We start from the raw sequence: 25,346 nt of genomic DNA, 5'->3' as shown, positions 1-25,346 counted from the left end.
CCCAGCGGGCCCCGCCGGACGGGGACCGGCACAGCGGGGCTGTCAGCGCCGCTCCCAGGCTAATCCCCGCCCCGCCCCCGCCACCCCCGCGTCCCCGGGGCTGGGAACCGAGCGCGGCCCGGGGCCCGGGCGCCGCCGCCGCCGCGAGAGGCCGCGGTCCCGGCCGGAAGCGAGGCGCTGGCCCTCGGCGCCGCCACCCCCGAGCGCCCCGGGGAGGGCGGGAGCCGGAACGGGGGGCGAGGAGAGCCGGGCGGTGGGGCCGGGGTGGGGGGGTCCGCCCGCGGGGCCGTCCGTGGAAGCGGGACGGGCGGCTCCTCCGCAGGTAGCCCACGAGGCTACCAGGCTTCCCGCTTGTGCACCGAGCCGCGGTCTCCCTCAGCACTCGGGATGGGAGCCCCGGCTTCTCGGCCGGCTTGCGTGGCCTTGGGCAGGTCACCTCCCGCTCTGGGTTCCTCGCCTGTCCGAAGAGAGATGTTTGGACGGCAGGTCTCCCAGACCTCGGCCCTCTAATCCTCAATGTCTGCATCTGTAAAATGGGCCTATATTAAGACTTTCTGCCTCCTAGTTGAGAGGATTAAATAAGATCAAAAACACGAACGGCAGAAAGTGGTGCATACTGAGCGCTCAGAGGTGGTTATCAGGATCATGAGGTTGGGGATTCCACTGAGAAGTTCTCCTTTTCCTTCAAGGGATCCTGCCCTGTGTTCTGGTCCTCCCCGTGGTGGCCGGGAGAGGGCTTGGGATTTGGGCCACTGCCCTCCTGGTCAGGAACTCTGGTGGTAGAGGGAAATTACACCCGTTTTACAAAGAGGGTAACTGAGGCTCAGAAAAGGAAGGGGTCTGCCCAAGTGCATCTAGGTGGGGGATGGGGTGGACTTGGGTAGTTCAGGCACTAGGTTCCCCGGCGCGCGGGCCTCAGGCTCTCTCAGGAGTGCGAGGGCTCATGCCTGTACTGCAGTCTCTGGAGTTTGGACAAATAGAGGGTGGGGGCACGGGGCCAGGACAGAGCAGGACAACCTCATCTCTTCAGCAACCTGCCAGAGCTATAGTTTCTGCCCCTGCTTCTAACAGGCTCAGCTCTGCCCTGTACCAGGTGTTGAGGCCCTGGGTTAATCAGCTGCCCCAGGCCTCAGTTTGCTCATCTGTAAAGTGGGGATTCCTCAGAGGCTGGGCCAGCCAAAGGGGGTCAGGAGGACACCTCGGCTCCTCCCTCTTTCCTCGGGGCTGGCGAGCCCTTCTTCCTGGCTGGGGAGGTCGAGGCAGGGCGGCTGCGCCCCAGGCCCCGGCCTGAGCCATGCCCTCCCCACAGCCACCCGCGAGTCGGCCTTCGTGCACGCCATCGCCTCTGCCGGCGTGGCCTTCGCCGTCACGCGCTCCTGTGCCGAGGGCACCTCCACCATCTGCGGCTGCGACTCGCACCACAAGGGGCCGCCTGGCGAGGGCTGGAAGTGGGGCGGCTGCAGCGAGGATGCCGACTTCGGGGTGCTCGTGTCCCGGGAGTTCGCGGACGCGCGCGAGAACAGGCCGGACGCGCGCTCGGCCATGAACAAGCACAACAACGAGGCGGGCCGCACGGTGAGCTGCGGCCGACCCCGCCCGGTACCCCTTCGCGGACCCTGTCCCTGCCCCTCCCGGCTGGCCTCGTCCCCGCCCCACCCTGCCCTTCTGGTGGCTCTTGTGCATCCCGGGCTTCCTGCTCTCCTCTTTCCCCTTGGCAGAACTTGGCCACCCCCCCACCCCACAATCAACCCTTCTGTTCACCCTTTCCCCCTTCGCTGTTCCTTATCTGCACGCACCTGGGGATGCGTCAGCGCGGGAGTGAGGGGCCCCATGGAGCGAGTACCCGCCCAGTTCAGCCAGCGCCCTTGGGCTGCCTGGGCAGGGCTATGAAGACTGGTGGGCCTGACTTTGAATTCAGCCTCCACCACTTCCTCTGGTCGTTTGACCTAGGGCGAGTCACTTAAGCTCCCGGCCTCAGTTTCCCCATCTTTTAAACGGGGATCCCTATTTCCTACAGCTTTGAGAAATGGCTGCGATTTCTGCCTCTGCTTGGGCTGTGAAGGGGAGGGAAACAGTGGTCATCATTCTTTAGGTCCGTACCTCAGCCCCCAATCCGTTCTCTTCCTGACCCCTAGTAGGAATAGAGGAGGCTCCAGGGACTGGGGGGGGGAGCAGAGAGGGAGGGCCTAGATGTGCTCCCAGTGGGGTCGTGCAGGGGGCCAGCTGCTACTCCTCTTCCCCAGACCATCCTGGACCACATGCACCTCAAATGCAAGTGCCACGGGCTGTCCGGCAGCTGCGAGGTCAAGACGTGCTGGTGGGCCCAGCCCGACTTCCGCGCTATCGGCGACTTCCTCAAGGACAAGTACGACAGTGCCTCGGAGATGGTGGTGGAGAAGCACCGCGAGTCCCGCGGCTGGGTGGAGACCCTCCGCGCCAAGTACGCGTTGTTCAAGCCGCCCACCGAGAGGGACCTGGTCTACTACGAGAACTCCCCCAACTTCTGCGAGCCCAACCCCGAGACGGGTTCCTTTGGCACCAGGGACCGGACTTGCAATGTCACCTCCCACGGCATCGATGGCTGTGACCTGCTGTGCTGTGGCCGCGGCCACAACACGAGGACGGAGAAGCGGAAGGAGAAATGCCACTGCATCTTCCACTGGTGCTGCTATGTGAGCTGCCAGGAGTGCATCCGCATCTACGATGTGCACACCTGCAAGTAGGGGGCCAGGTAGGGCGGCTGCGGGGCCTCGGGACAGGGACCTGGGTTTGCCTGGCTCCTCTTGTTGACCAACCACTTCTCTTTCTGAGCTGTCCAAGACACACACAGTTCCACGGCTCAAACAGGAAGCCAGGATCTCCCCGAGCTTCAGTGGGAATGGTCCCCGGGCAGCTCTGGGTGGATTACAGAGTGGGTACCAGCCGAGTGTGTGCCCGCAAGACTGCAAGCAATTGATTAACATTTGTATACAAGTTAGTAAATTATGAGCCAGGTCAGATGTTTTCGTGGCCACTGGCTATCATCACTGAGCATCTGGGGAGCCAGAGGAGGGACACTGGGGCTGGAAGCCAGGACACCTGACTTCTGGTCCCAACATTGCCCTGTTCCAGGAAGTCCCTAAGTTCCTGTTCTTTCACTTCCATGGGCCTCAGTTTTCTTACCGTGAAACAAGGGGGTAAAATAGTTGAAATAGTAGGCCAGAGATCCTCTTTTACCCCTGGGGCAGAGTCATTTTGCATCCACCTTGAACTTTGAGGGCAAGTTTTTGCACAAGCATAAATCCTACTGACCTCGAGGAGGTGGGTGGGGGAAGCGGTGTATAAGCCCATATCCTGACAGATCTGAAGCTTGGGTGGAGCAGGGGCACCCTCTCGGAGTTTATGGAAGGGGATGGGGAGGAGGAGGGATTCAAGTTCAGAGTGATGATGGTGAGTAATCAGGGGATCAAAGGCCGGTGGATTATGTTCCCAAGCTTCCCAGAGGTGGCCTGCGTGGGAGACACGGTGCCTGGTCCCTGGATCCATCGGTCCCCAGCACAGGTCAGGACTGACCTAGGGTGGTCCTAGAGTTTTGGGTGGAAGTCTGAGGCCGCTATGCCCTCTCTCCCTGTCCTCTGCCCTGAGGAGGAGCCTAGTATAGAGAGGTGTGAGCCCTGGTCCAGCTGCCACCACCTGCCAGCTGGGGGACGCAGACGAGAGAGCTTTTATAGATCTGTCTGCTTATCTGTCATCCTCCCCAGAGGTGCTGTGGGGGCAGTGCTTGGTTCATTGCAGAGAACTTACCTGCCTGGATCGTGCCCCCAGGACAGTGTGGGGGGGCACCCCTCTGGGTGAGGCAGCTCCACGGAGAGCACCTCAGAGCTGGTGGCACCTGTCTACACTGTGTGGGCCCCGGGGAGTGGCCGGGCCTCTCTGAGGTGCGGAGGAAGGCCCATCACGGGGAGAGCTCCGGGCGAGTACCTCTGGGAGGCCCCGCGGTGTAGCTGAAGCTGGGACCCGGCAGGGACGGGGTCCGGAAAGGCAGCAGGAGGCACAGCCTTCTTGGTGTCTGAGTGAGCGGTGTGGCCCGGGGAGAGAGGACATAGGTGTGCCGGCCCCGCCACGTGCCAGCCCGGGAGCCCGAAGTCCGGGTTCCTCACCCGCGCGGTGACAGGGGGGGCCTAACGGAAGTTTTAGGAGGTTCACGTGAGTTAGCAGAGAACACTTGTCTGACTCGGATACTACTAGGGATGATGACTGCCATCAGGAGCCGTGACACGAGGGTGTCATCGCGCAGTGAGACGGTGTCATCACTTGGGCAAGTTTCGCTTCCTGCTCCTCACAGTGATGGAAATGTCCGCGAGCACGGAAGAACTCACAGGCTCACTGTCACATGCGCACTGTGGCCGAGGCAGCGCGGGGGCCCCACGCAGGCCCCAGCTCTGGCCATTCTGAGGGGGAGCTGAGGGGAAATCGCAGTTGCAGAACGCTAACGCCGGACATGTGTCCAGCTTACTCATCACGAGGGTAGGGACACCGAGCCCAGGTCTCTGTCTCTGGAAAGCTCCACGTGTGGGTCCTGCAGAGGCTCCAGCCTCGGTGGCTCCGGGGGGGGGGGACTCTAGGGTGTCACCGAGTCAGACCCAGCAGCTGTGTTCCCGCACCTCCCCCTCCCAGGTGGGCAGCCGACAGGAGCCACCGCCAAGCAGGGAAGGAGGTGCTGGTTTGACCCTCAGTTTGACCGTCAGTGTCCAGAAAAATTCCCCTGCCTGCCACCCCTGTAATTAGTACTGATCCTAAGAGGAAGGAATACATCTGCAGCCCTCTTTTCTCCCATTTCTGAAGTAGAATGGTGTCTTCTCCAATCTTACAGAAAGTGCTACACAGACAGAGTTTCAAATGCCATGTCTAGGTAGATGGGGCGCCCCAAGGCCCCTCCTCTCTGGTCGCTCTGGGACAAGTGAGGACTCTTCTCCCAATGTGGTGTCCTCTTGACAAACTCTCAACTTGGTGAGTGACTGGGGCAAGCTGTGGAGACTCTCTGTGCCCCGGTTCCCTCATTTGTGAACTGGGTGGGGGGGCGCGTGGTTTTGTGTGGACCAGAGGCTGTATACACAAGAGCCCCAGTGCCGGGCCTGGCATGTGGTCCGAAGAGGCAGCAAAGTTCCCAGGCCCAGCAGAGCTGACCTCCCAGAGCGATGTTCCCCAGGGTGCTGCTTGGTCTCGAGCCACAGGCCCAAGTTTGGCTGAGGCCTGGTTACCTCTCCCCTCTTTTCATCCACACTGACACTGCAGGCAAGATGGGAACTTTCGAGACAGGCCGGCAGGGACATATGCCCTCCACACACTCAGTGGGGAGACCGTCAAAATGGCTTTATGCCACAGGAAGGCCAGAGATTCCCAGTCCTTCCCTGGTCGGGAAAACATCTTTTCCATTGCCTGTAGCTTCTGTCCAGTATCTCATGCTAATGACCGATTTCCTACCTTGCAAATACCAGGTTTATTCCTTGTTATTCGGATATCGCGAGCACAGTAAGCTGGAAAGGGCTCTCTCTGGATAAGAGTCAGGGGGCCTGGCTGGCCCCAAGTGCTGGATCTGTCACTCACTTGCCACAGAACCTTGGACGTGGCCCTTCAACCTTGTGCAGCTCAGTTTCTGCCCCTGTAAAATAGTCTTCCGCTGGCCCTGTCCGCCCCCCGGGAGAGGGAAGGTTGATTGGGAATGCCCACGAAAGCGCTTTGGGCCTCAAATCCGTGGTGAGATGTAAATACACAAATGAGTAAGAGATACACACTGGTGCTCCCCTGAGAAGGAATCATTCATAGTTAATTAAACAGCCGTGCTCCAGTGTGGACAGCTCATTATCAAACCACCAGTGTGACAGAAAAGCACAGTGCACGTGTCTAGTCTCGTGGGGAACAGGGCCCTGGACCGGAGGGTCCTTCAGTCTCTCTACAAGGCGGACTCCTGTCTGGGGGCAGCTGCCCACCACAGGCCTTCCGGCTGCCCGAGGTCCCAGCTAGAAGGTGGGGCAGGTAGGGTTTGGATCCCAGTCTGTGGCTGTTAAAGCTTCCTGTTCCTGTTTAAACCACACACCCTTCCTCAGCGGCGGACCCCAACGCAGAGGAGGGGGTATGGAAAAGCCCCTTGAGTTCCCCATTACCCCCAAGTACACGAGGAATGTCGAGCTCTCCCATCCACAGCCTCTGATCTCGGCACCCCAACGGGGGGTTTCTCCAAGAAAGGAATCACATGTCTGATTCTTCCTCTTTGTTTTCCAAAGGGCACTGGGAACGGGTGAAGTGTGTGGCTGGCAGATTCACCGAAGTCCCATGGGAAGCACGACCTGGAGCCGGGCTCGGCCCTCAGCACCAGGCAGCAAGGAATCTGGACTGTTGCCAGACGCCCGTGCGGTAAATGACCTTGGACCCGAGCCGCCCGCTGCCGGGGAGGCCTCCCTCGCCCTCTCTCTTAAGTTTCTCACCCTGCTCTGGATGGTGTGTGGTTTTTAAAGAAGGGGCTTTCTTTTTAGTTCTCTAGGGTCTGATAGGAACAGACCCCAGGCTTATCTTTGCACATGTTAAAGAAAATAAAAATGGAAAAAAAAAATTCTACTCCGACAGAACAGGCTGGGCTGCCGTGAGCTCTCTGCCTGGTGGTGAAGACCTCAGCACGGGCAAGATTCTGTTTCCAGACGGCTTCTTCTGGTGACATGCCAAGATGCCTGTGAGGTGGGAGTTACGAAGTAGGACAGACCCCTGCAGTCTCCTTCTCTCTGTCTCCTCCTGCTCAATCTGATAGACTTCCACATTCTGACAAAAGCCATAGGTTTAGCTAGGATCAAGTGGGAGGGAGGCCCAAGGCAATTGTGGGAGTAGGATTTGGAGTTTTGAAGAACCAGGAGCTCTGGGTGGCCTGGTAAGCTGTTTGAAGAGCAGCTGTGTGTTCTTCTCGGTCTCGCTCCCTCTGTAAGCCTGTTCTGCACGAGAGGCTCTGATGAACTACAGTCAGAGTCCCAGTCTTCTGTTGCCCCTTCTGCGGTTTCTACCAGGAACGCAGCGTAGGGTTTTTTGGCTTTTATTTTTTTTTTTTAAAGAGGACGAAACAATGTAAATAGGTTATGTTTAGGGGGTGGTGAGCCTTCTGCAGCTCCAGTGGCTTCCTAAAGAAAGAAGTGGTATCTTTAGAAGGGGCCATTCAATCCCTCCTGGCCCTGCTCACCTGCAGATTCCCCAAGAAAACAACTCTAGGTAGACCAGTTGGGAGTTCAGGTCACCTTGGTAGAAATCAGACAAAGGGTCAGAGAGAGAGTAGCGGGCGATGCCCGAAGTTGCAATGTGGTTACTTGTAGATAGGGAGGATAAAAACGGTTCCTTCATTTCCGCTCTGATAAAGACATGTCTCCTTTCCCTCCTTTGGCCTGTGTGGGTAAAAGAGAAACGCAGAGTTCTCTAACACACACCTGCTGGTCTCACCTGTGTGCAGAGAGCGCGCCAGTCCACGCAGTTCCCAAGGATCAGGAGGAGGTGTTCGAAGGGGGGCAAGCAGTCACTTACTCCCTCGGGTAAAGCATCTCCCAGCTGAGCTCCCCTTGCTCCAGGCGGGTCCTCTCAAGGGTCCCGAATGGACGCCAGTGGATCAGACAGCACGAACCAATGCCACAGCTCTGTCTTAGGGAGAATCAGGAAGAAGAGAGGCGGCAGGGGTAGAGACGAGAACAAAGCTGTTTCTTCCTTTTCCAAAACCCTTCTGTCTTTGGTCTGCCTAACCCTGACCTCAGCTACCGGGTCAAGTGATCTTCCTGCTCATTCAGGCAGGCTTGCCAGGACCATCTAGAAGCCATGCCCGCACTCTTGAATCTGCTGGCAACGCGCTCGGCTAAAGATACACATCCCACCCCCTCTCCAGAGAGTCTGCAATGCCCCTCCCCATCTCACCTTAGACTGAAAAGTTTTCAATCATGTCAACCGGCTAATGCTTGCTTTATGTGAGAATTATTTCAGCAGAACGGATACAAATTTTCAGAACAGTCTTTTCATATCTATGTATTCTATATTAAAAGTGATAAAGTCATGTTTCTGGGGCGTATTCAAGTAGCTGACAAGTAATTATTTAATAATAGTACACTGAGCGCATTGTAATTATTCTCGCCATAGTCAGGTAATAGTCTCCAACAGAAATTTCCTACCGACCTGCTGTATCCAAAGTTTTGTAAAAAGTTGTAGAAGTTGTTGATCTTTTTGATTTTATATTCAAAAAGTCTCTTTTTATAAATATTATTTATTATACAATGTATATACCTTTGAGTTAACTAAGATTATATATTATATAAATATATATATATTTGGAGAAAATATATTTCATCATGCAGTTTTTTTCTGTTAAGTCATTAAAGAGAAGGTAAACAAACTTAAAATGGATACATTGTACAATGTGTGGAGTTTCCAGATTCATGCTCAGGTCAAGAATATCCGATTTCTGGATGTGGTGGCCTCAACGTGCACCCTTAAGTTAGTGGCCCAAAGTAAAGCCATTCCCTCCGTTCTCTAAGCGGGATCATCTCAGACGTCATGGACAGTGGGTCTCATCCACTACAGGACTTTCTTACAGGCTTACCTTGCGCTAAGTCAACATCTGACAAGTAATTCCTAGGTCTGGAAGTAAGCGGTTTGGGCAGTAATTCCCTTCGTAGTTTCTAGCACTGCCACTGCACAAATGAATGTCACAGACACTGAAAAGACGTGGCTCGAGGCCAGCAGCCCACGGGGTTGGTTAATCCTTTCCTCACCCATGTGTTCAACTCCATTTATTGGGAAAATAGGATTTGCTCTATTGAAAATGAAACCTGACTGGAAATGGCTTCCCCTCCTGCCAGCTAAGCTATAGAAGGGGTAGGTTGGTCGGGAAGAAGAAATGGTTTGCCCTGGCCTCTGGGTGGCCTGGAACAGGTGTCCTCTGACCTTGAAGGCTGGGCAGAAAGCACCCAGCAGTGGGCACGCTCTAGGAAGGGCATGCTCTCCTTGGACTGCTGCTTCAAAGGGACTCACCAGAAGCTCACACGCGATGCTCTCTCGACGACAAGGGGCAGTAACTCGGTTTTATGACGACAGACAATCCTTTGGTCTTCAGACCTACCCATAAAATGTCATCTTCAGTTTATGTAGCACGGCTGAGATGCTTTCCTTTTCTTTCTCTTTCTCCTGATTTACCTTTATGAGAGGCAAATCTTATTCATCTCACTGCAGAGACAGAAACAACATAAAAATAAATCAGTCTGCCCTGCACACTGGCGATGCACTGCCGCGCGCTCTGTTCAGACCTCTAACCTTAGACTTGGAGTGGCGACCAGATGCTCATGAACTTTACTGTGCCCACGATGTGTCCTTATTTAGTCCCTGAAAAGCTGAAGCCACAAAAATGGTTGTACTGGCCGCGCAAGGAATCGGATGTGGAGTGTAGACAGAAATCCCCGTACTCACAGCCCCGCTCATCTTGTACTTCTCTCTGACATAAAACTAACACTCATCTCCCCAGCATCCTGAGTGCTTTTTTTTTTAACCTATAAGATTGCCAAACATTTAAATGGTCCCTATTCATACTTACCGAGGCCATTTGTAATTCTTTCTACGATTAATCATATTCTATGATTAAAGAGAACACAGTTTATTACAGTGCTTGAACATTCAATTTCTCCATAAGTATAAATACTAATAAACATCTGAAAACAAGAAGAAGTTTAAAAAAAAAAAAAAAAGAAGATCCAAAAGAAAGAAAAGAGACAATATAGTGGGAAGGTCTCTTTGAATGCGGCGGTTTACGGAAAAAGCTGGGGAGAAAGTGTGTGAGTTCAAGGCTCGGGGGAGGGGTTACAAATAAAGGCAAAGGAAAGACAGAGAAAAGCAGGGGGAGGGATGATGGGGAGGTGATTCTAGAAGGATCCAGTGATGGGATCCAGTGATCCAGTGGTCCATCTATGCCAGCCCTGGGTACATGGACGGACTTGTAAGCTGTGGCTGATCGACACACACACAAGGGAAGCTAATGCGGAAAAATGATGGTCGCTACGCTGTCATCATTTTCTTAGCTTGACAGAGAACTTTCGAGGAGGCAAAGAATTACCTTACCATTAATCTGATACTCAGCAGAGTGTGACAAAGTCGGTTGTGTGGAGAGACTGTATGCGGGGGAAATTTCAAATGTGAGTCCCCTTGCAAATGCTGTCTTCACGGCTTGAGATTCCTGCCCCTCACGGCGCTCCCCAGAGCATCGTCATGCCCGGGTGTCCGCACAGCACACGCCCTCTGTGGGCTCGGCTCCAGGGCCCGGGCTCGGCACTGCGTGCCAGTGGAGGAGAAACTTTAGATCATTTTGCAATAACTTCTGAAATTTACATGCTTTTTTGAGCTTTCATCCACACCTTCCCCGGGGTCTTCTTTGAAGAGGCTTATGAATCAAGCGGCCAGGCGAGGAACAGGAAATCTTGCTTTTGCCTTCTGTGCTTGGGCTGGGTTGGTTGGTTATCGCTGACTCAGTGCTTCACCAAGTCTGCTTACCAGGATTTGATTATTACACACTCAAATCTACTCCAGGACTTGCTGCTGAAACTTAAAGCAGAGGCTGTTCACTGTAATTTTTAGGACATGAAAAGACAGCCTTAAGGCAAACCATGTTTCAGATTTTAGCCACCATTATAGTTTTTCTGTTATATATATCTTTTTAAAGATTTTATTTATTTATTTGAAGGACAGAAAGAACGAGCAGGGGGAGGGGCAGAGGGAGAGGGAGAGGGAGAAGCAGGGTCCCCGCTGAGCAAGGGGCCTGCTGAGCAAGGAGCCCAATGTGGGACTCAATCCCAGGACCCTGAGATCATGACCTGAGCCGAAGGCAGACGCTCAACCAACAGAGCCACCCAGGCGCCCTTCTGTTATATAGTTTTGAAGGTATTTCAGTGAAGATGTACAAATACGGAAAGGATGAGATAACCTCCTTTTTTGAGGTTTTAATTATATCTTCTGACAAAAACTAGCCTGTTCGCAGTGCCTCCATATATGAAGAAATCTAAAGCAGCAGCCGGCCAGTCTCCTTTGCTTTGTCAGTAGGCCTGTGACGTCGTGTGCTCTCTCACTCTCTGCCCAGCACGACTTTGAAGAGCACTGGGATAGCTTCAAGAGCCCACCTTCCCAAGGTTATGCAGGGACCAGGGTGGCCTTGAGGTCCTCCTAGGAGGTGTGGACAACTCCCGGGGAGCTGACCTCTTTGCACTGAGCCTTGCTGATTCTCTGAGCTGCCTTTCGTCCTAACCTGATCCAACTCTAAGCATCGGGCTTTTAGGCTAAGAGATCCGACAGCTCAGAAAAATGCAAAAAGGATTCCAAAATGAAACATGCGAAGAAATCCCACTGAGAGTGTCTGAATCCCTTGGTTTGTACATTTCAAAGGAGTAATTCTAATTGAGAAACAATTTTCCTTTCTGGATTATTACTAGCCCATTTATGGCTTTGGTCTGCTTCAGTTTTTTAATAAGGTGGAAATAAGTAAAATAAGTGTGAAGGTTCTTGTGCATTAACTCTTGAAAATACGCTATTGATGTATTTCTCTTTTCAAGTGACTATACTTCCTAAATAATGAAAACCAGAGATTTTTAAATTAAAATTCTCCATCTCCTTAGGCTAGTTATAACAAAACAAGGAGGGGCTTTTCTGAGCCCCCTCCTCTTCACACATTCCTATCAGTTACGTGTGTCGTTCTGTACAAAACACTGGTCCACAGAATGTTTTTGAGTATAGATACTCTTTATTGCATTCCTTCATTTGCATGAAACAATATATTTATATTTTTCAGTATAGTTTTGGACAAAACACAAAGACATGAACCTCACTTAACGAGAGCCATAAGTTAATACAGTGTGTGTTGCTTTCCTGGGAGGAGAAAAGAGGCAAGCTGCACAACAGATCAGGGGACCCGGGGTACTGGCCATCAGGGATCACAGAATTATACAACACAAAATCCACTTTTTAAGAAGCCACAAAATAAGCTAGGGATGAAACCCCAAAACGAAGTAGCTGTGACACAGAAGTCAACCAAAAATAGACAGATGGCAGGATCTGGAGATGATCTGCCTTCTACCATGGGGACACATGACAGCTCAGCGCCACTAGTGGCCACAAGCCTCACGGGCGGCGTGAAGAACCTTCAGGTGGCTGCTGACTGCTCGTCCCCGCATTGGAAGCAGCGGTGGGGAGTCAGTGGCTTGCTCCGTAAGTGTCATCACAGACAGGATGACCTGATTCTTTCCTCCTGACTCAGTTATCAGACAAACCTCCGGATGTCCTTCTCTTTGGAAGGAGCGTGTGGAGGGGAAAGGAAATGTGTTAAACGTACTGGAATGGATGTTGAAAGACTCTGGGTGAGGGCTAGAAAACAGTTTCTTCTGGAGAATAGTGTTTTATTTAGATGCTAGACAGCACAGAGGGTTTAACATAAAGGAAGAATAAGTCCTAAGTCATTAAACCGAGGAAAAAGAAAAATGGTGATACTAATAATAAGCCTTTGATATCATAAAGAATTCTCCCATTTAGAGTCGGATATAATTCGTGCTGAGAGATTTATAAATGACTTTATTTTAATGACTCCTTTCTGTTTAGGGGTGTAGGCTTTTTCCATACAGGTCTTTCCCAAGTCGCTAACGACAGCTACCACGTGGCAATGGCCGGCACATCTCTTGCCACGGAGCAAATGAGTGACACTGAGCGGGTGCCACGTCCAACAGTAATAGCTGGACTCTCTATTAAGAAAGATCTCCTGACTGCAACTTGGAAACATCTCTGAAAATGACTGAGAACAGCGTCTCAGAAATTCAAAGTCCTGTTTCTTCAGGCAAAGATAACAACTAGTTTTCTGGGAGAACCTTTAACCAAATACCCAAGCTTTCAGTGTTCGCGCAGGGGAGCTGTCAGATAATCCCTCTGAACCCATACCTCCAAGTCACTGCTCCTGGTTTACATCCAGAAAGTCTTCCTTCTAAGAGGCCAAGCGTTGTCTTGCAACATCATTACGTTACTGAGAGTTTCTGGGTGGTGACGGTGGTCGGGAGCTTACAATGTGTAGTGTTCACAAGTGCAGCGTGTCTCCACACTTCGAGACTGAGGAAGAAGAAATCATCCTAGCTTGCACAGAGAGGTAAGCATAGCATTCTAGAGCAAATTTGTGCCTTCCACAAAACAGAATATCTGAGTAAGCACAGGGCAGGGAGTTTATTGCACTAATCATGCAGACTGAGCACATGTGAAGGTAGGGACATTTCACTTTGTCTGGGATCTTGAGTAAGTTGAGTGAAGATCCCAGGCTGTCTTCACCTTGGTCACTTCCCTTGGTCACTGTGTGTGTGCAAAGAGTTCATTTTCAAAGTCCAGGGGGCTACTGAAACAGAAACACCCAGAACAAAAAAACAGATGAGGGTCTGCAAAAAACCATTTACCACAAAATCACCAAAAGCTTCTTAATGGTTTTTCTACATTTTTTACTATGCATTTGCTATTAGATAAGCATTTCACAAAAGAAAATGGTCATAGCCCCATGCATTTAAAAGCAGGTTCCAATAAATATGTACCATCGAGTTTTTTCCTGCACTGTGACAAGGAAGTTTTGCGAAGCAGGACAAGGAGAGCAAGCCAACAGTACAACCAATTTCCTTGCTTGGTCTCTCAGACCTACAACACAGTGAAGAACGCTAATAAATGGAAACAAAGTTGTCCAAGAAAGGTTGAGAATCCAAATGTATATATGCACTGTCTAGCAACGCTTAGAACAGGCACTGCGATTTAACACAGTGGTAAGCCTGGCTGACGGCCTTAAGTGTTGTGTGTACTTACGCTCCTTCTTCTCTTAAGAGGGCCAAGAATTTTCTCACACGGTACTCAGGATCCATCTAAATACATCAAAAGAAATAAAGAACACGGGTTAATGGTACCTTCTAATGACTGTGCACTTCATGCCAAGGAAATGCTCGGTTTCGTACTTCCACCAGTGCCCTGCTGAGTCACAGAACTGTGCTACCGGCTCCCTGACCAGTATTCTGACACACAGCGAAGCAGATTACGTCATTCACGAGGAGTGAACAGGATTTCCCAGCACAGAGAATCACCACGCACGAGGTTCCAAGTGACCCAGCTGCTCATCCCCCGGCACCTCAGCTGGGCGCCCCCTTAGCTAGCGCTGTGTGAGGGGGCAGCACGTCTGCGAGGACACGTGTGAGACCAGACGGTGGCTGTTCACGGGGGTTCGAAGGGCATCCAAGTCTTAGGACTCATGCAACATATAAACGCGAGCCCAAACTTAAACCAACTGAGGTTGATTAAATGGCTAAAAAGTAGCTTATTAATTCTGCATGATCGACACATTAGCTTTTCTTAGCCTTGGTCTTCCGCGCAGTTTCTTCTTTGCAATTAATGGGAAAAAAAATGGTGCTGAAAGTAAAAAAAATGAAGAGTGGGGCTGACTCCCCTAACGTGGCCCCTGGATAATCCAGGTCTCCCATGATAGAAAAGCATCATGATAGGGGCCCCTGGCTGGCTCAGGCGGTAGAGCACGTGACTCTTGATCTTGGGGTTGTGGGTTGGAGCCCCATGTTGGATAGAGATGACTTAGAAATAAAATCTTCAAAAAAAAAAAAAAAAGCATCATGAGTCTAGGAGAAGATAGGGGAACTTTGGTTCAAGGGCCAAGTTTAGGATATTACTAATTTTCTCTCTTCATTTTCCTTTTATATTCATGTTTATACAAATTTCTTTAATTATATTCTGTTCTCACTGGTCCACCAGAGATGTGAAGTTATCTAAAAAATGATCACTAAAAACATCTTTAATTCCTTAAGATGAATTTTTATTGTAAGAAACATACCTAACTTTTAAAAAATGTTCCAGAGCAGGAGTCTGTTTCCCAAGAGGGAACTCCCTGCCCTCCAGGAAGAGCTTTCAAATGTCGGTGCAGCTGTGGGTAAATGTGCAACTGGATTCCCCCCAACCGTTTTTTTTTTTTTTTTTTAAGATTTCTTCTCTTCTATCCCAGAAAAACATGGAACAGAAGTTTCAAATGTATCAAAGTTAAGGCGTCAGACTACAAAGGACTAAGAAAAAGTGTGAATAGCTAACAAAAGAAACATTTTCCCTCTTTGGGAATAGAATTACATATGAATCAATTGTCAAGTTCTTTTAAAAAAAAAATGGAACTGGCTGGAGCTCAGCTGCAGTCAGTACTTGCAGCTCTTTGCCCATTAAATATATTTAATATGTGTGAGCAACGACTTACTGACTTGCCTGTAGCTATGGAATTAAAAGTCAAGAGAAAGGGAGGAAAAAAGTAATCTAGATAAATGACTTTATTCCCTCAGGTGACATCCAGTCAGAGCAGATCCTCAGCACTGTGCAAGTTTTAACAGAATCGTGTATAGTGAACAGAGAGGTAACATGACTTATATTCTGCTCAACTACATGCCTCTCCACTTAGGCTCAGTCTCTCTCAGGCAGATCTAAAGAGAATTCACTCAGCTGCACGAAATCCATTTGACAAGAAGGGGTTCAAACTCCGAGGTCCATGAAGATTAGGCCTGAGTGCCCCACTCTCACTCTCTGCCCCACACACACGAGAGGCATGAAGTTGATCACTGACCTGCAGGCATCAAAGGAAGAAGGGGTAGGGACTGGAGCGAAAAGCCTGCATAGTTTCTTCTACGCAATTAGTGAAAAAAAATTATGCTGAAACCAACAAAAAAAAAAATGAAGAGTAGAGCTGACTACCTTGACAGATTTATCTTTTCCCAAGGAAAGAGTGAATACATCTGTATATGCACCTTTACCAAGGATAATCCTAAGCAAAATGATTAGTCTGTAACTTCAAGTTACCACTCATCATGGAGAATAAATAAATTTCAGTCTGGCTGAATGTTCAGTACATTCAACTTTAATTTCTGAAAGCCACAATTTGTTTTAAAATAAAAGTACCAGCAAAGGTTAAAAAGCATTCACTTCGTGTTCTCCATTTGTTATTGGTCCAAGAGCCTATTTCGGATGTAAACGTGAAGTCAAACTTGACCTCTGCCACCCACTGCTCACAGGGCCTGGATGGCAGGACTGAGCAGTGACACATAATGTCAGCTGCGCGGCCAATCTGCTCACCAGTGACCTGGGATGGACCCACCTGAGTACAGTTCACTGAGTGCCCTACTGTGTGTCCGGCTTTGTTCCAGGGGACTGTGGATTCAAACAGTGAGTGATAGCCAAGGTCCCTGAACTCACAGAACTTGGCAGGAATACATTTATTATCTAACCAGGGTGTCAGATAAGGATAGGAAGACATAGGATGGACACGTGGAGGGGTGGAGTCCCCAAAAGAGGAAAGATAAGTTGCCAGTAGATGTGAGAAAGTCCCAAAGAAATTTCATCTGTCTTTGCCCAGGCACTAGCCTAGGGCTCGGTTTTCTATGTGATCCTGGATGCTTTAACCCCACAGTAGTTTGCATGAAATTTCTAGGAGCCCAGCCAGGGGAAAATACAGAGAGCCTAAGTCTACTCTGTACAATTCAATTAACCTGTCCCTTAAAACGGTCTCCCAGGCCCCTTTCGGTGTAATGCACAGTAGCTTCCGGACCTCTGATAACGCCATCTTCCTTCCATCAATAACTGGCTATGTGATCTTGGATAACCCACTGACCACCTGTGGGACACTCAGGACCCTCACCTCTAAAATGGGGGCAGGGGGTGATGACAAGAGAGCAATTGCCTCTTTGAAGCCCTTTCCAGTTCTAAGATCTAATGACTCCTTAAATTAAAATGGAAAGTAACTATTAATCTGTTCTTCTATTTCTGAATTTTAAGAAGTGAGAAAGAAAAGTACTAATAAGTTATTGCTTGGTCTCAGAAGCAGGCTATGAATAGCAACTTGAGTTCAGAAATAAGAGAATTATAACAAACTAATTAAAACCTTAGCAAAGGAGGGGCGCCTGGCTGGCTCAGTCAGCAGAGCAGGTGACTCTTGATCTCGGGGTTATGGGTTCGAGACCCACACTGGGTGTAGAGATTACTTAAAGTAAAATCCTTAAAATAAAACCTTAGCAAAGGAAATATAAAGCCTCTTGGTATGTCACGAAGCTCCTGTGTCTGAATCCTACGGAGAACGCAGCCTCTTACCTGGAGCGACATCTCGATCAACATTAGTAACTTCTTGATGCCTATCCAGACCTTCTTCCCTTTGACTTGCTGTGAAATTGTGGTACGTTCCTTATCTTTGAAGTTGCCCAAAAGCTACAAAAACAATAAAAATAACGAAAGCACTTTTATAATAAATGCATCAGCAACATTAGTTAATGCTCACATTATCTTTAAAAGAAGAGTAGTAAGAACTGACTGGTTCAAGTTAACAGGATTTTCTATTTTAAAATCCAACCTGACCTTCTTAAACCCATTAGGTACAATTATGAAAGTGAAAACTGGTATTCTAAATCCGGTTTTCTTAGAGATCTCCTTTATAATTTAGATATACATTTGCTGGGGACAGGGGAAAAAAAAAAGGCTTCAACCCATAATAAATACCAGTTAAAAATTTCAACATGTGTCAAAGCAGAGACTAAATTTAATTCTTACCCAACCTCGGCACAAGAGCTGCTCACATAGGTAACCTGGAGACATTCATCATATAGATAATTCCTGTTTTGTTGGGAGTATGCCCCAATTGCACGGGTCTTGAGGATTTTAAGAAGCTTTTACCACTGCTTAACAAATCACTACATCACATTCTTTCAGATCTCAAGTCATTTGTGTACATTGATACTAATCAAAAGTTTAATGAAGTTTACAGTTTTCAAAAATCTAAATTCTGTCATCCTCAAAAAATTTAAGACATTTCCATGTTATGAACTTGTTAATAAAGCAGTTCCTTTTACTTCTGTAGCTTTTTTGAAGTCTCTAAGGTTTTAATCACCACTCCAGTTTATTAAAGGCAAGTAAATGAGTAGAAAGCTATTGCGAATGACCGAATTTTCTACATATTGATTACTCTACCGTCCCCTTCCCCCATTCCAAGGCTCTGGCCCATGTCATCTGTATGCATCCCTCATGGTGGGCACAGAGTCACTCATTCCTGGCAGCCTGGGTGCTGCCTACACCAAGGAACGGGAGATTCATTCACTTTCACTGACATTCATCCCTTCCTGAATTCCTGAAACGACGGGAGGTGTATCCCAGGGGCCCTATTCTGGGTTAGCACAGAAACTAGGCACGGGGTGCAGTGTCCGCCGCACTCCCTTAGCATAGTTCCCTGCCCCGACTCCTTTCTTAGAGACAGTCTGCGGTCCGTTGAGTCATCATCACCTCCAGAGCCTCCAGCAGCTGCTCTCCTGTGGCAATGTTGGGCACGTGGATGGTGGTGCTGAAAGCGTTCAGCATCTCCATCTCCTGAAGGACATCTTTGCGGCTAGTGGTCCCGATGATAAGAAGCTTGCGGCCCTGACCACAGGGAGAAAATGTGTTAAAATGCAGGGTAAGACCAGTTAGGAAACGAGAGTAAAGCCTGAACAATAGCCATTTATTTAATTGCAGAAATGCAAGGGGTTAGGCAAAAGAAAAGAAATTCAGAATTTTCCTCATGAAAATCTAAAGGAAAGTATCGCAATCGGGATTCAGAAAGGCAACAGCTCCTTCTTGTCATTCACGTCAATGAAATAATGGATGAGTAAGTCAGGGAGACATACAAACCAAATAAAAAGACACTGAAGTATATGCTGTAATTCATTTCTCACGGCCAACACGGTGTACGTATGGTGCGGATTGGAAAAAAGGAAATGCATGAACGGTAAGTCTGTATCACCCACTTAGCAAAGATTTATAATGCTTTTAAGAAGGAGGAAGGTAGGGGTGCCTGGGTGGCTCAGTCAGTTAAGCGTCTGACTCTTGGTTTCAGCTCAGGTCATGATCTCAGGATCCTGGCGCCGAGCCCGCATCGAGCCCGCATCAGGCTCCGCGCTCGGCATGGAGATTCTCTCTCCCTCTGCTCCTCCCAGTCGCACTCTCTCTCTCTAAAATAAATATATCTTAAAAAAAAAAAAAAAAGGAGTAGGGGAACAATAGTTGTTTACATTTATGCAACACTTAACTGTAAAAGGCATGGTGCCAAGTGCTTTACATAACTGTGTCATTTAATATTTTAAAATGTCAGTTATTTTAACCCAAAAACATACAAAAAATGCTTAAAAACTACAGCAGGCCTAGGCCACCATTCCTGATTCCCTCTCTCGAAAGGCTTTCATTTTAAACTCTTGGCTCTTCTTCTTGTATTCAACTCCCTTTCTTTAAATAACAAGGTTACACCACCATTTTTAGATTTTTGTTTTCAGCTTCAAATATCATTTACTGACCACCTATTAATGAAGATGGGGATTTACTACTAAATTTTCACACACCCCTGCCATGTGCCCCTTTTCTTGTTCTTCCAATGTGGTTATTTCATAGTCTTTGAATAAAGCTATATTCAGTATTTATCATGATTATATAAATATGGTTGACAGCTAAGCCACTTATTATTATGTTTCCTTTCTTAGGAAACATTTTATATTTATTAGAGTTAATAACTGCCATTTTCACCCTTTGCGTCCTTTACCAGGTACCTATTACAAGCTCATCCCCAAACACACACACCCATGAATATCCTTTCAATACATTCAGACATGTTGGGGAATTTTAAAGTTTGTTTGTGTCGGGCATCCCCCTCCTGGAGTCCTCGATTCTCAGAGTCGGACAGACTGCTGCTGCACAGCTGCCGTTCTAGAACTTTCTTCTCTCCTGTTAGATCCCCTACATCCTGGTCTTCATTTATTCCCTCTTTTCCGTGGTGCACCTAGTTCAAAAACTTCCTGAGAGAGGGTGCACAGGAGGTAAAAATGTAAAGACTCTGAATGTCTGGAAATGCCTTTATTCCACCATCAATATTGTCCACTCCATACGTGAGACTTCGGCTAGGCACACAGAACAAGGCTAAAAATAATTTTCCCTCCAGAATTTTGAAGGCATTACTCTATTGTCTTTTAATTGTCAGTGTTGCTGGTGAGAAGACAGATACTATTCTGATTTTGACTCCTCGCTTCTACTTTTGCTTTTTTTTTTTTTTTTAATTTAAAGGACCTTTTCCTTACCTTTATATTCTATAATTTAAAATCACATACTTTGAGATAAGTCTTTCTTTACTCATTATGCTGGTGCTAGATGGGTCCTTTCTAAACTAAAAAATCTTTCAGTGTTAGGAAATATCTTGGATTATTTCTTTGATATTTCTTTTCATTCATTTTCTATGTTTTTCTGTTTTGTTTTTGTTTTTTGGGGGTTTTAACCCCCCTCCCCAGACCCTCCATTAGTTGCATACTGGTCTACTAAAACTAATATATTTTTCTTTTTTCTTTTTTTTGATCCTGGTTTTTACTTCTCTTTCAAATATTTTTTGGGTTAGTATCAACATTATCTTCCAACCTTTATATTAAGTTCTTTCTATATTTTCATTTCTAACAGCTCTTTCTTGTTTCTTAATTTTTTTTTTTACTATGTCCTATTGTATTTAATGGATAGATGCCTTATTTTAGAGTTGTGTGAATATTACAGATTTTGTAAATGTTTTCTTCTGTTCTCTGCTTTGTCCTGTCTCCCTGGAGTTCATTCACTGGAGCTTTCCCTCAAGTATCTGGTGATTGCTGGATGACTATTCAGATTTAAGAGTTAAAATAGTGACTGGAAGCTCTGAGTCTGAGGGCTTCACTACAGCACGATCAGATAAGACGTGGCTGATTATTGGGGGTCCTTCAAAGGTCAGGATGTGTGCATTTCTCCCAGAGAAGAATCTTCCAATCTCCTTCCTGAAGGCTATAAAGCCTAGTTTCCAGCATACTGGGAGTAGATGGGGGAAGGGATCCAGGTACCTCACCATTCCATATGGAGACTCCCGTTTACTCCTATTTTGCAGAATGGCAATCTCTTGAGATCAATGTCTCATTTCATGTTCATATAATCCTAAGAATTAAGTACTTGCTCTCTCTACTGATGAAGCTATTGAATCTCACAGATACAAGTAATTTGTTGAAGGACATTTTACTAATATATGATGGATCCAGGAATGGAAGCCAGATCCAGAATCCCAAACTGTATACTGCTTTTCTTGGTGAAGAAAAACACATTTAAAAAAATGTTTACTTAGAAAATGGAAGAGGAATGCATTTTAAAGTATGTCATTAGATTTATGGTACATACGTACTCCACAGATAAGCCTTTAATACAATCATTAAACCTATTCATGGATCTTAAAAACTCAGGATGTTAAAATAAATGAGAAAATAGGGACGCCTGGGTGGCTCAGTCATTTAAGTGTCTGCCTTCGGCTCAGGTCATGACCCCTGGGTCCTGGGATCGAGTCCCACGTCGGGCTCCCTGCTCAGCAGGGAGCCTGTTTCTCCTTTTCCCCACTACTCGTGCTCTCTCTTACTATCTCTCTCTCAAATAAATAAAATCTTTAAAAAAATAAAATAAACAAGAAAATAAATTATTACATGAAAATTAAACTCAGGAAAAGATGTGAAGAAATTGAAGATCAGATGCCAAAACAATTTCAGTTTGGGTTTTGTAAACATTATACCATGATCATCAATAAGGCAGACCAACCATTCTCCATCTTATTCACTGTTTTTGTCCACCTACTGTGCAATCATGGAAAATGAACCAACATAAACAAAGGCATATCAAAGAAGCTAAGTTGAGACAATCAGTGACTGGCATACAGATGACTATGCAAAGACCACAGGATAGAGGTATACCTGGGAGGCATACAGACTGAATGATAATCATTATTATCATTCAAGAAATCAACTAGCTAAAAATCAAACACATTATCAACAGACCTTTATCAAGCTCCTGGATGAATGTGGAATAGACCCTGTAGAGAGAGAGAGAGAGCTACAAAAGAGATAACGACGATACTTTATGGACAGGTGGGGGTATTATGCACAGGATGTCACGGTAGAGGGAGGGAACATGTGGCAGAGAAACACCTGCTCTTTCTCTGAAACTGAGTCTTAAGGAATGAGTAGGTTGATTAGCAAGATGAAGGGGAAGGATATTCCAAGCCAGAAGGAGCAGAAATATATAAGTCTGAAGGCGAAATAATAAAAACACGAACTGGGGAGTTGCGGTAATCACAAACACACAAAGAAATACACATTTCTACTAACACAGAAGAGCAGTGCTTTAACATTCAACACTAAATTCCATCGGTAAACTTCGGAACACATTCCTGAAGGCTGATAGATGCTGAAGGCCACACAGGCTGGTACACTCTCATTACAATGAAAGGCAACTGTTCTCTCTTCTTTTCCTTAGGTTTTTAATGTTCTATAGCCCATAATTCAAACTCCCTCATCTTGTCTTCTCTCAAGGAGGGCCACATGTTGGCCCTAGAAGAAAGGCATTGAGGAAGAAACTTCTTACTCACTCCAGAAAGCTGGAATTGCCATTTTCCAAGTGAAACTTTCTCTTACGTTAACCGTGACTATGCTCTTCAGAGTGTTGAAAGACTGGGCAATGCAGAGCAACTTATAATGGAAACACTAATTTATGTTTTGCTTTACTTCTTGTTTAACAAGACTGCAAACACTGCAGAGAGGTCATGACCCAGGCAAGTTCAGGCCTTGACTTGTAAAGCATCATCTTTAAGAAAACACCGAAAATCATTACCAAATAATTAAATTGTGCTGGGTCATTTTGTCTATTAATTAGTGGTAATGCTCATGAGGAAGCTTTATCATGAAAAAACAACTCTGAGTGTGTTAATGTAGTAAATCATATTGGAGAACATTTTGGATGAAAAGCCGCCAGCAGCATGTAATAGGAAAGCCGGCTTTAAAAATAAAAGTAGAGTTCAACCCAAGACTGGAAATCTAACTCATTAATGTGTGGCTACTTGTCTTAAGTCTACAGCATGGAAACATGGCCCTTGATGGAAAGAAAAAAAGTAGAATGATAACTTATTTGAAGGAAAAAAAAAAACAGTTCCCAGCATACTCTTTACTGAGATTTGCTAGTTCCTGATACAATAAAGAAACGGACCTAAATAAAATGACTATCTGCCAATCGGATTATGATGAACATTGTTCCAAGGTTAAATAAGTATTAGTTAACTAATTCTTGGTACCATAAGAAGCAACTCAGGTGAAAACATTTCCATGAAAAAGGCAGGGCTCAGTCAGGTGTTGATCCTTCAAAAAAACACTTCTTTACATGATGAAGAATGAACAAAGTACTAAGCAGTATCTAAGCCTTTTGCCACACAAAGGACTAACCAGATAATCCACACCCTTTCATAGGTCCTGCCCATTGATTGGCCCCAATAAACTGATTTGTAACAAAAGTTCATGTGGAAGAAAGCTTTTTTTCTTAAATAAAAATGCCACCGATATAATACTGCAGTGAAATGGAAGGGCTGATTTTAACCTGTGAACAAAAGTAAAGTCAGTTATGCAGTAAAGAAAGGCCATTCTTTCCATATCATTCAATGCTGAGCAAGTGTAATACACTCTCGGTAAGAAGAATTAACTGTGAACAATTGGGAACCCTGAAATGGATTAAGAAGTGAGTTTAAAAGTGCAACTCAAAACTGCTGTGTGCTGGGGGCCTTAAACTTTATTCTCTGATTGTTGGAATCTGAGGTTTTTCTAACTGAGAGTGAAAATTTTCAGAATATTAAGAATTTATAAACCCAGTAATTAAAAGACGAGTCGATCAGACCATTAACAAGAATCTATTCTGTTCAGGTATTCACAGAATTATGAGATTTGGTTTGTGCCCTCAGAGAGGGTATAACTTAGCTGGGAAGAGCAAATGCACATTCAGATATCAGGACCAAGTAACACACCAGCAAGCACAAACTAATAACGGCCGAGGGGACAAAGCATAAGGGGACAGGTTCATTGGAGGGGGGGCATCTACGAAGATTCCCGTAGACTGTAGAGTCACGGACACAGAGGCGGCCCTGCAGGAGAAGGGACGGGTCTCTAATGCTACTAAATCCTATGTGGGTGGTGGAGGCAGCTGAGCGGAGTGCTCAGGGCTGAAAATGAAGTCTTTTTAGAGAGAGGGGAGTGGGCAGCCACTGAAAGGAAGACTCAGAATGCTTAACTAAGGAAGGAGATTTGATATAAAAAGCAACAGGAAACTAAAGAAGGTTCTTGAGGAGGCAGAAGAGTGAGGAAGAGAAAGAGGATCCTAGCAGCTCCGGGCAGGAAGGTCCAGGGGCCGGTGGAAAGTGCTCGCTCTTCAAGTCTGCAAGCCCAGGAAGGCTCCGCACCTTCCCGCCGAGACCTCCCACACACAACGTCCTTCTGAAGGCAAGCCCAGGGCTGGCAGACAGCAAGAAGGAGCGGCAAGTCCCTGACGGATAGGTGGCTTGGGGCAGTAGCAAAAGGACAGGCTCCGTCATTCATAGCCATGTGATTTGGGGCAGATTATTTCACTTCTGAGTGCCCGGTCTCCTCCTCAATCATACACATGGGATAAAAATCCTACCTCCCTGTCAGAGCGCTGGTGGGGGCCGGGCGGAGAAGGTTGGCGAAAGGGAGTCTTTCGGAGAAGGCGAGAATGAAAGGAGGTGCGAGCTTGAATGAACAGTCTTGAGGGCAACTCCGTGTTGGATGTCAGGACTCCATAACGCTACGGTTAGGTCAGGGTTAGCTGGGTGGGCGAGAGTGGGCTGTCTGCAAATCCCTCCCCCCACAACACAGGGCACTGATTGGCAATGATGCACAGAGAGCGCATTCCCAAGATTCACTCTCGGGAAGAGGAGAGCGCCGATGTGCAGCTTGACGAGGGTTCCAGGGAGGCCCAGACGAGGCCTGAACTAAAGATCAACCATCGCCTTCAGGAGTCGTGGCAGAGGCTGAGAGTGAGTGGCCTCAGCCAGAGGCTTCTGAGGGAGAGGACAGTTCAGGGCAGGGGTGTGAAGGAGCCTTCCCAGGAAGCCATGCTCTACTCCTCCACGCATCCAAGCTTCATTCATGAAGTGGGAAGAATTTCACACATTTTTACTTAGTTTGTATTATTCAACATAGAGACTTTTAAGAAAACATTCTACCCACCATAGTTCTTATACAACTTTATCGCTGCCCTTATTTGCAAGTCTGAATCTTGTTCCTAGCCTGTCAACTCCCTGGGGGTAGGAGCCATGTTTTATTCATCTCTGTCCTTGTGGTTGTCAGCACAGCATGCCCGGCACATAGACTCCTGTGCTCCCTCCACCTGGAACGCTCTTCCATTCTACATCCACGTGATTCTCTCCCTGACATCACAGC

General features: G+C 47.4%; 2 protein-coding genes and 1 long non-coding RNA gene across 4 annotated transcripts in view; 1 reads left to right on the top strand and 2 right to left on the bottom strand.

Moving 5' to 3' along the window:
* Positions 1 to 7,623, top strand: part of WNT3 (Wnt family member 3) — a 46,147-nt gene extending 38,524 nt beyond the window's left edge. Inside the window, exons 3-5 of the mRNA XM_040640452.1 lie at positions 1,310 to 1,575; positions 2,244 to 2,731; positions 6,264 to 7,623. Of these exons, the coding sequence (XP_040496386.1) occupies positions 1,310 to 1,575; positions 2,244 to 2,723 (746 nt within the window). The 3' untranslated portion in view covers positions 2,724 to 2,731; positions 6,264 to 7,623. The remainder of the gene's footprint in view (positions 1 to 1,309; positions 1,576 to 2,243; positions 2,732 to 6,263) is intronic.
* On the bottom strand, positions 7,056 to 9,762 carry LOC121104978. Its single transcript, XR_005837356.1, has 2 exons — positions 9,028 to 9,762; positions 7,056 to 7,650 (listed from the first exon to the last, which is right to left on the bottom strand). It is a non-coding gene; the product is annotated as an uncharacterized LOC121104978 (long non-coding RNA).
* Positions 9,763 to 11,753: 1,991 nt separating this feature from the next.
* NSF (N-ethylmaleimide sensitive factor, vesicle fusing ATPase) overlaps positions 11,754 to 25,346 on the bottom strand; it is a 147,310-nt gene continuing 133,717 nt past the window's right edge. For both annotated transcript variants that reach the window (XM_040640450.1, XM_040640451.1), the window contains exons 18-21: positions 18,343 to 18,477; positions 17,164 to 17,277; positions 13,852 to 13,907; positions 11,754 to 13,399 (exon numbers count right to left, since the gene is read on the bottom strand). In XM_040640450.1, the coding sequence (XP_040496384.1) occupies positions 13,354 to 13,399; positions 13,852 to 13,907; positions 17,164 to 17,277; positions 18,343 to 18,477 (351 nt within the window). In that variant the 3' untranslated portion in view covers positions 11,754 to 13,353. The remainder of the gene's footprint in view (positions 13,400 to 13,851; positions 13,908 to 17,163; positions 17,278 to 18,342; positions 18,478 to 25,346) is intronic.

The sequence above is a fragment of the Ursus maritimus genome, unplaced genomic scaffold, assembly GCF_017311325.1.
Source record: "Ursus maritimus isolate PB19 unplaced genomic scaffold, ASM1731132v1 scaffold_24, whole genome shotgun sequence".
Lineage (NCBI taxonomy): Eukaryota > Metazoa > Chordata > Mammalia > Carnivora > Ursidae > Ursus > Ursus maritimus.
This window is presented reverse-complemented; position numbering and strand designations above follow the sequence as displayed.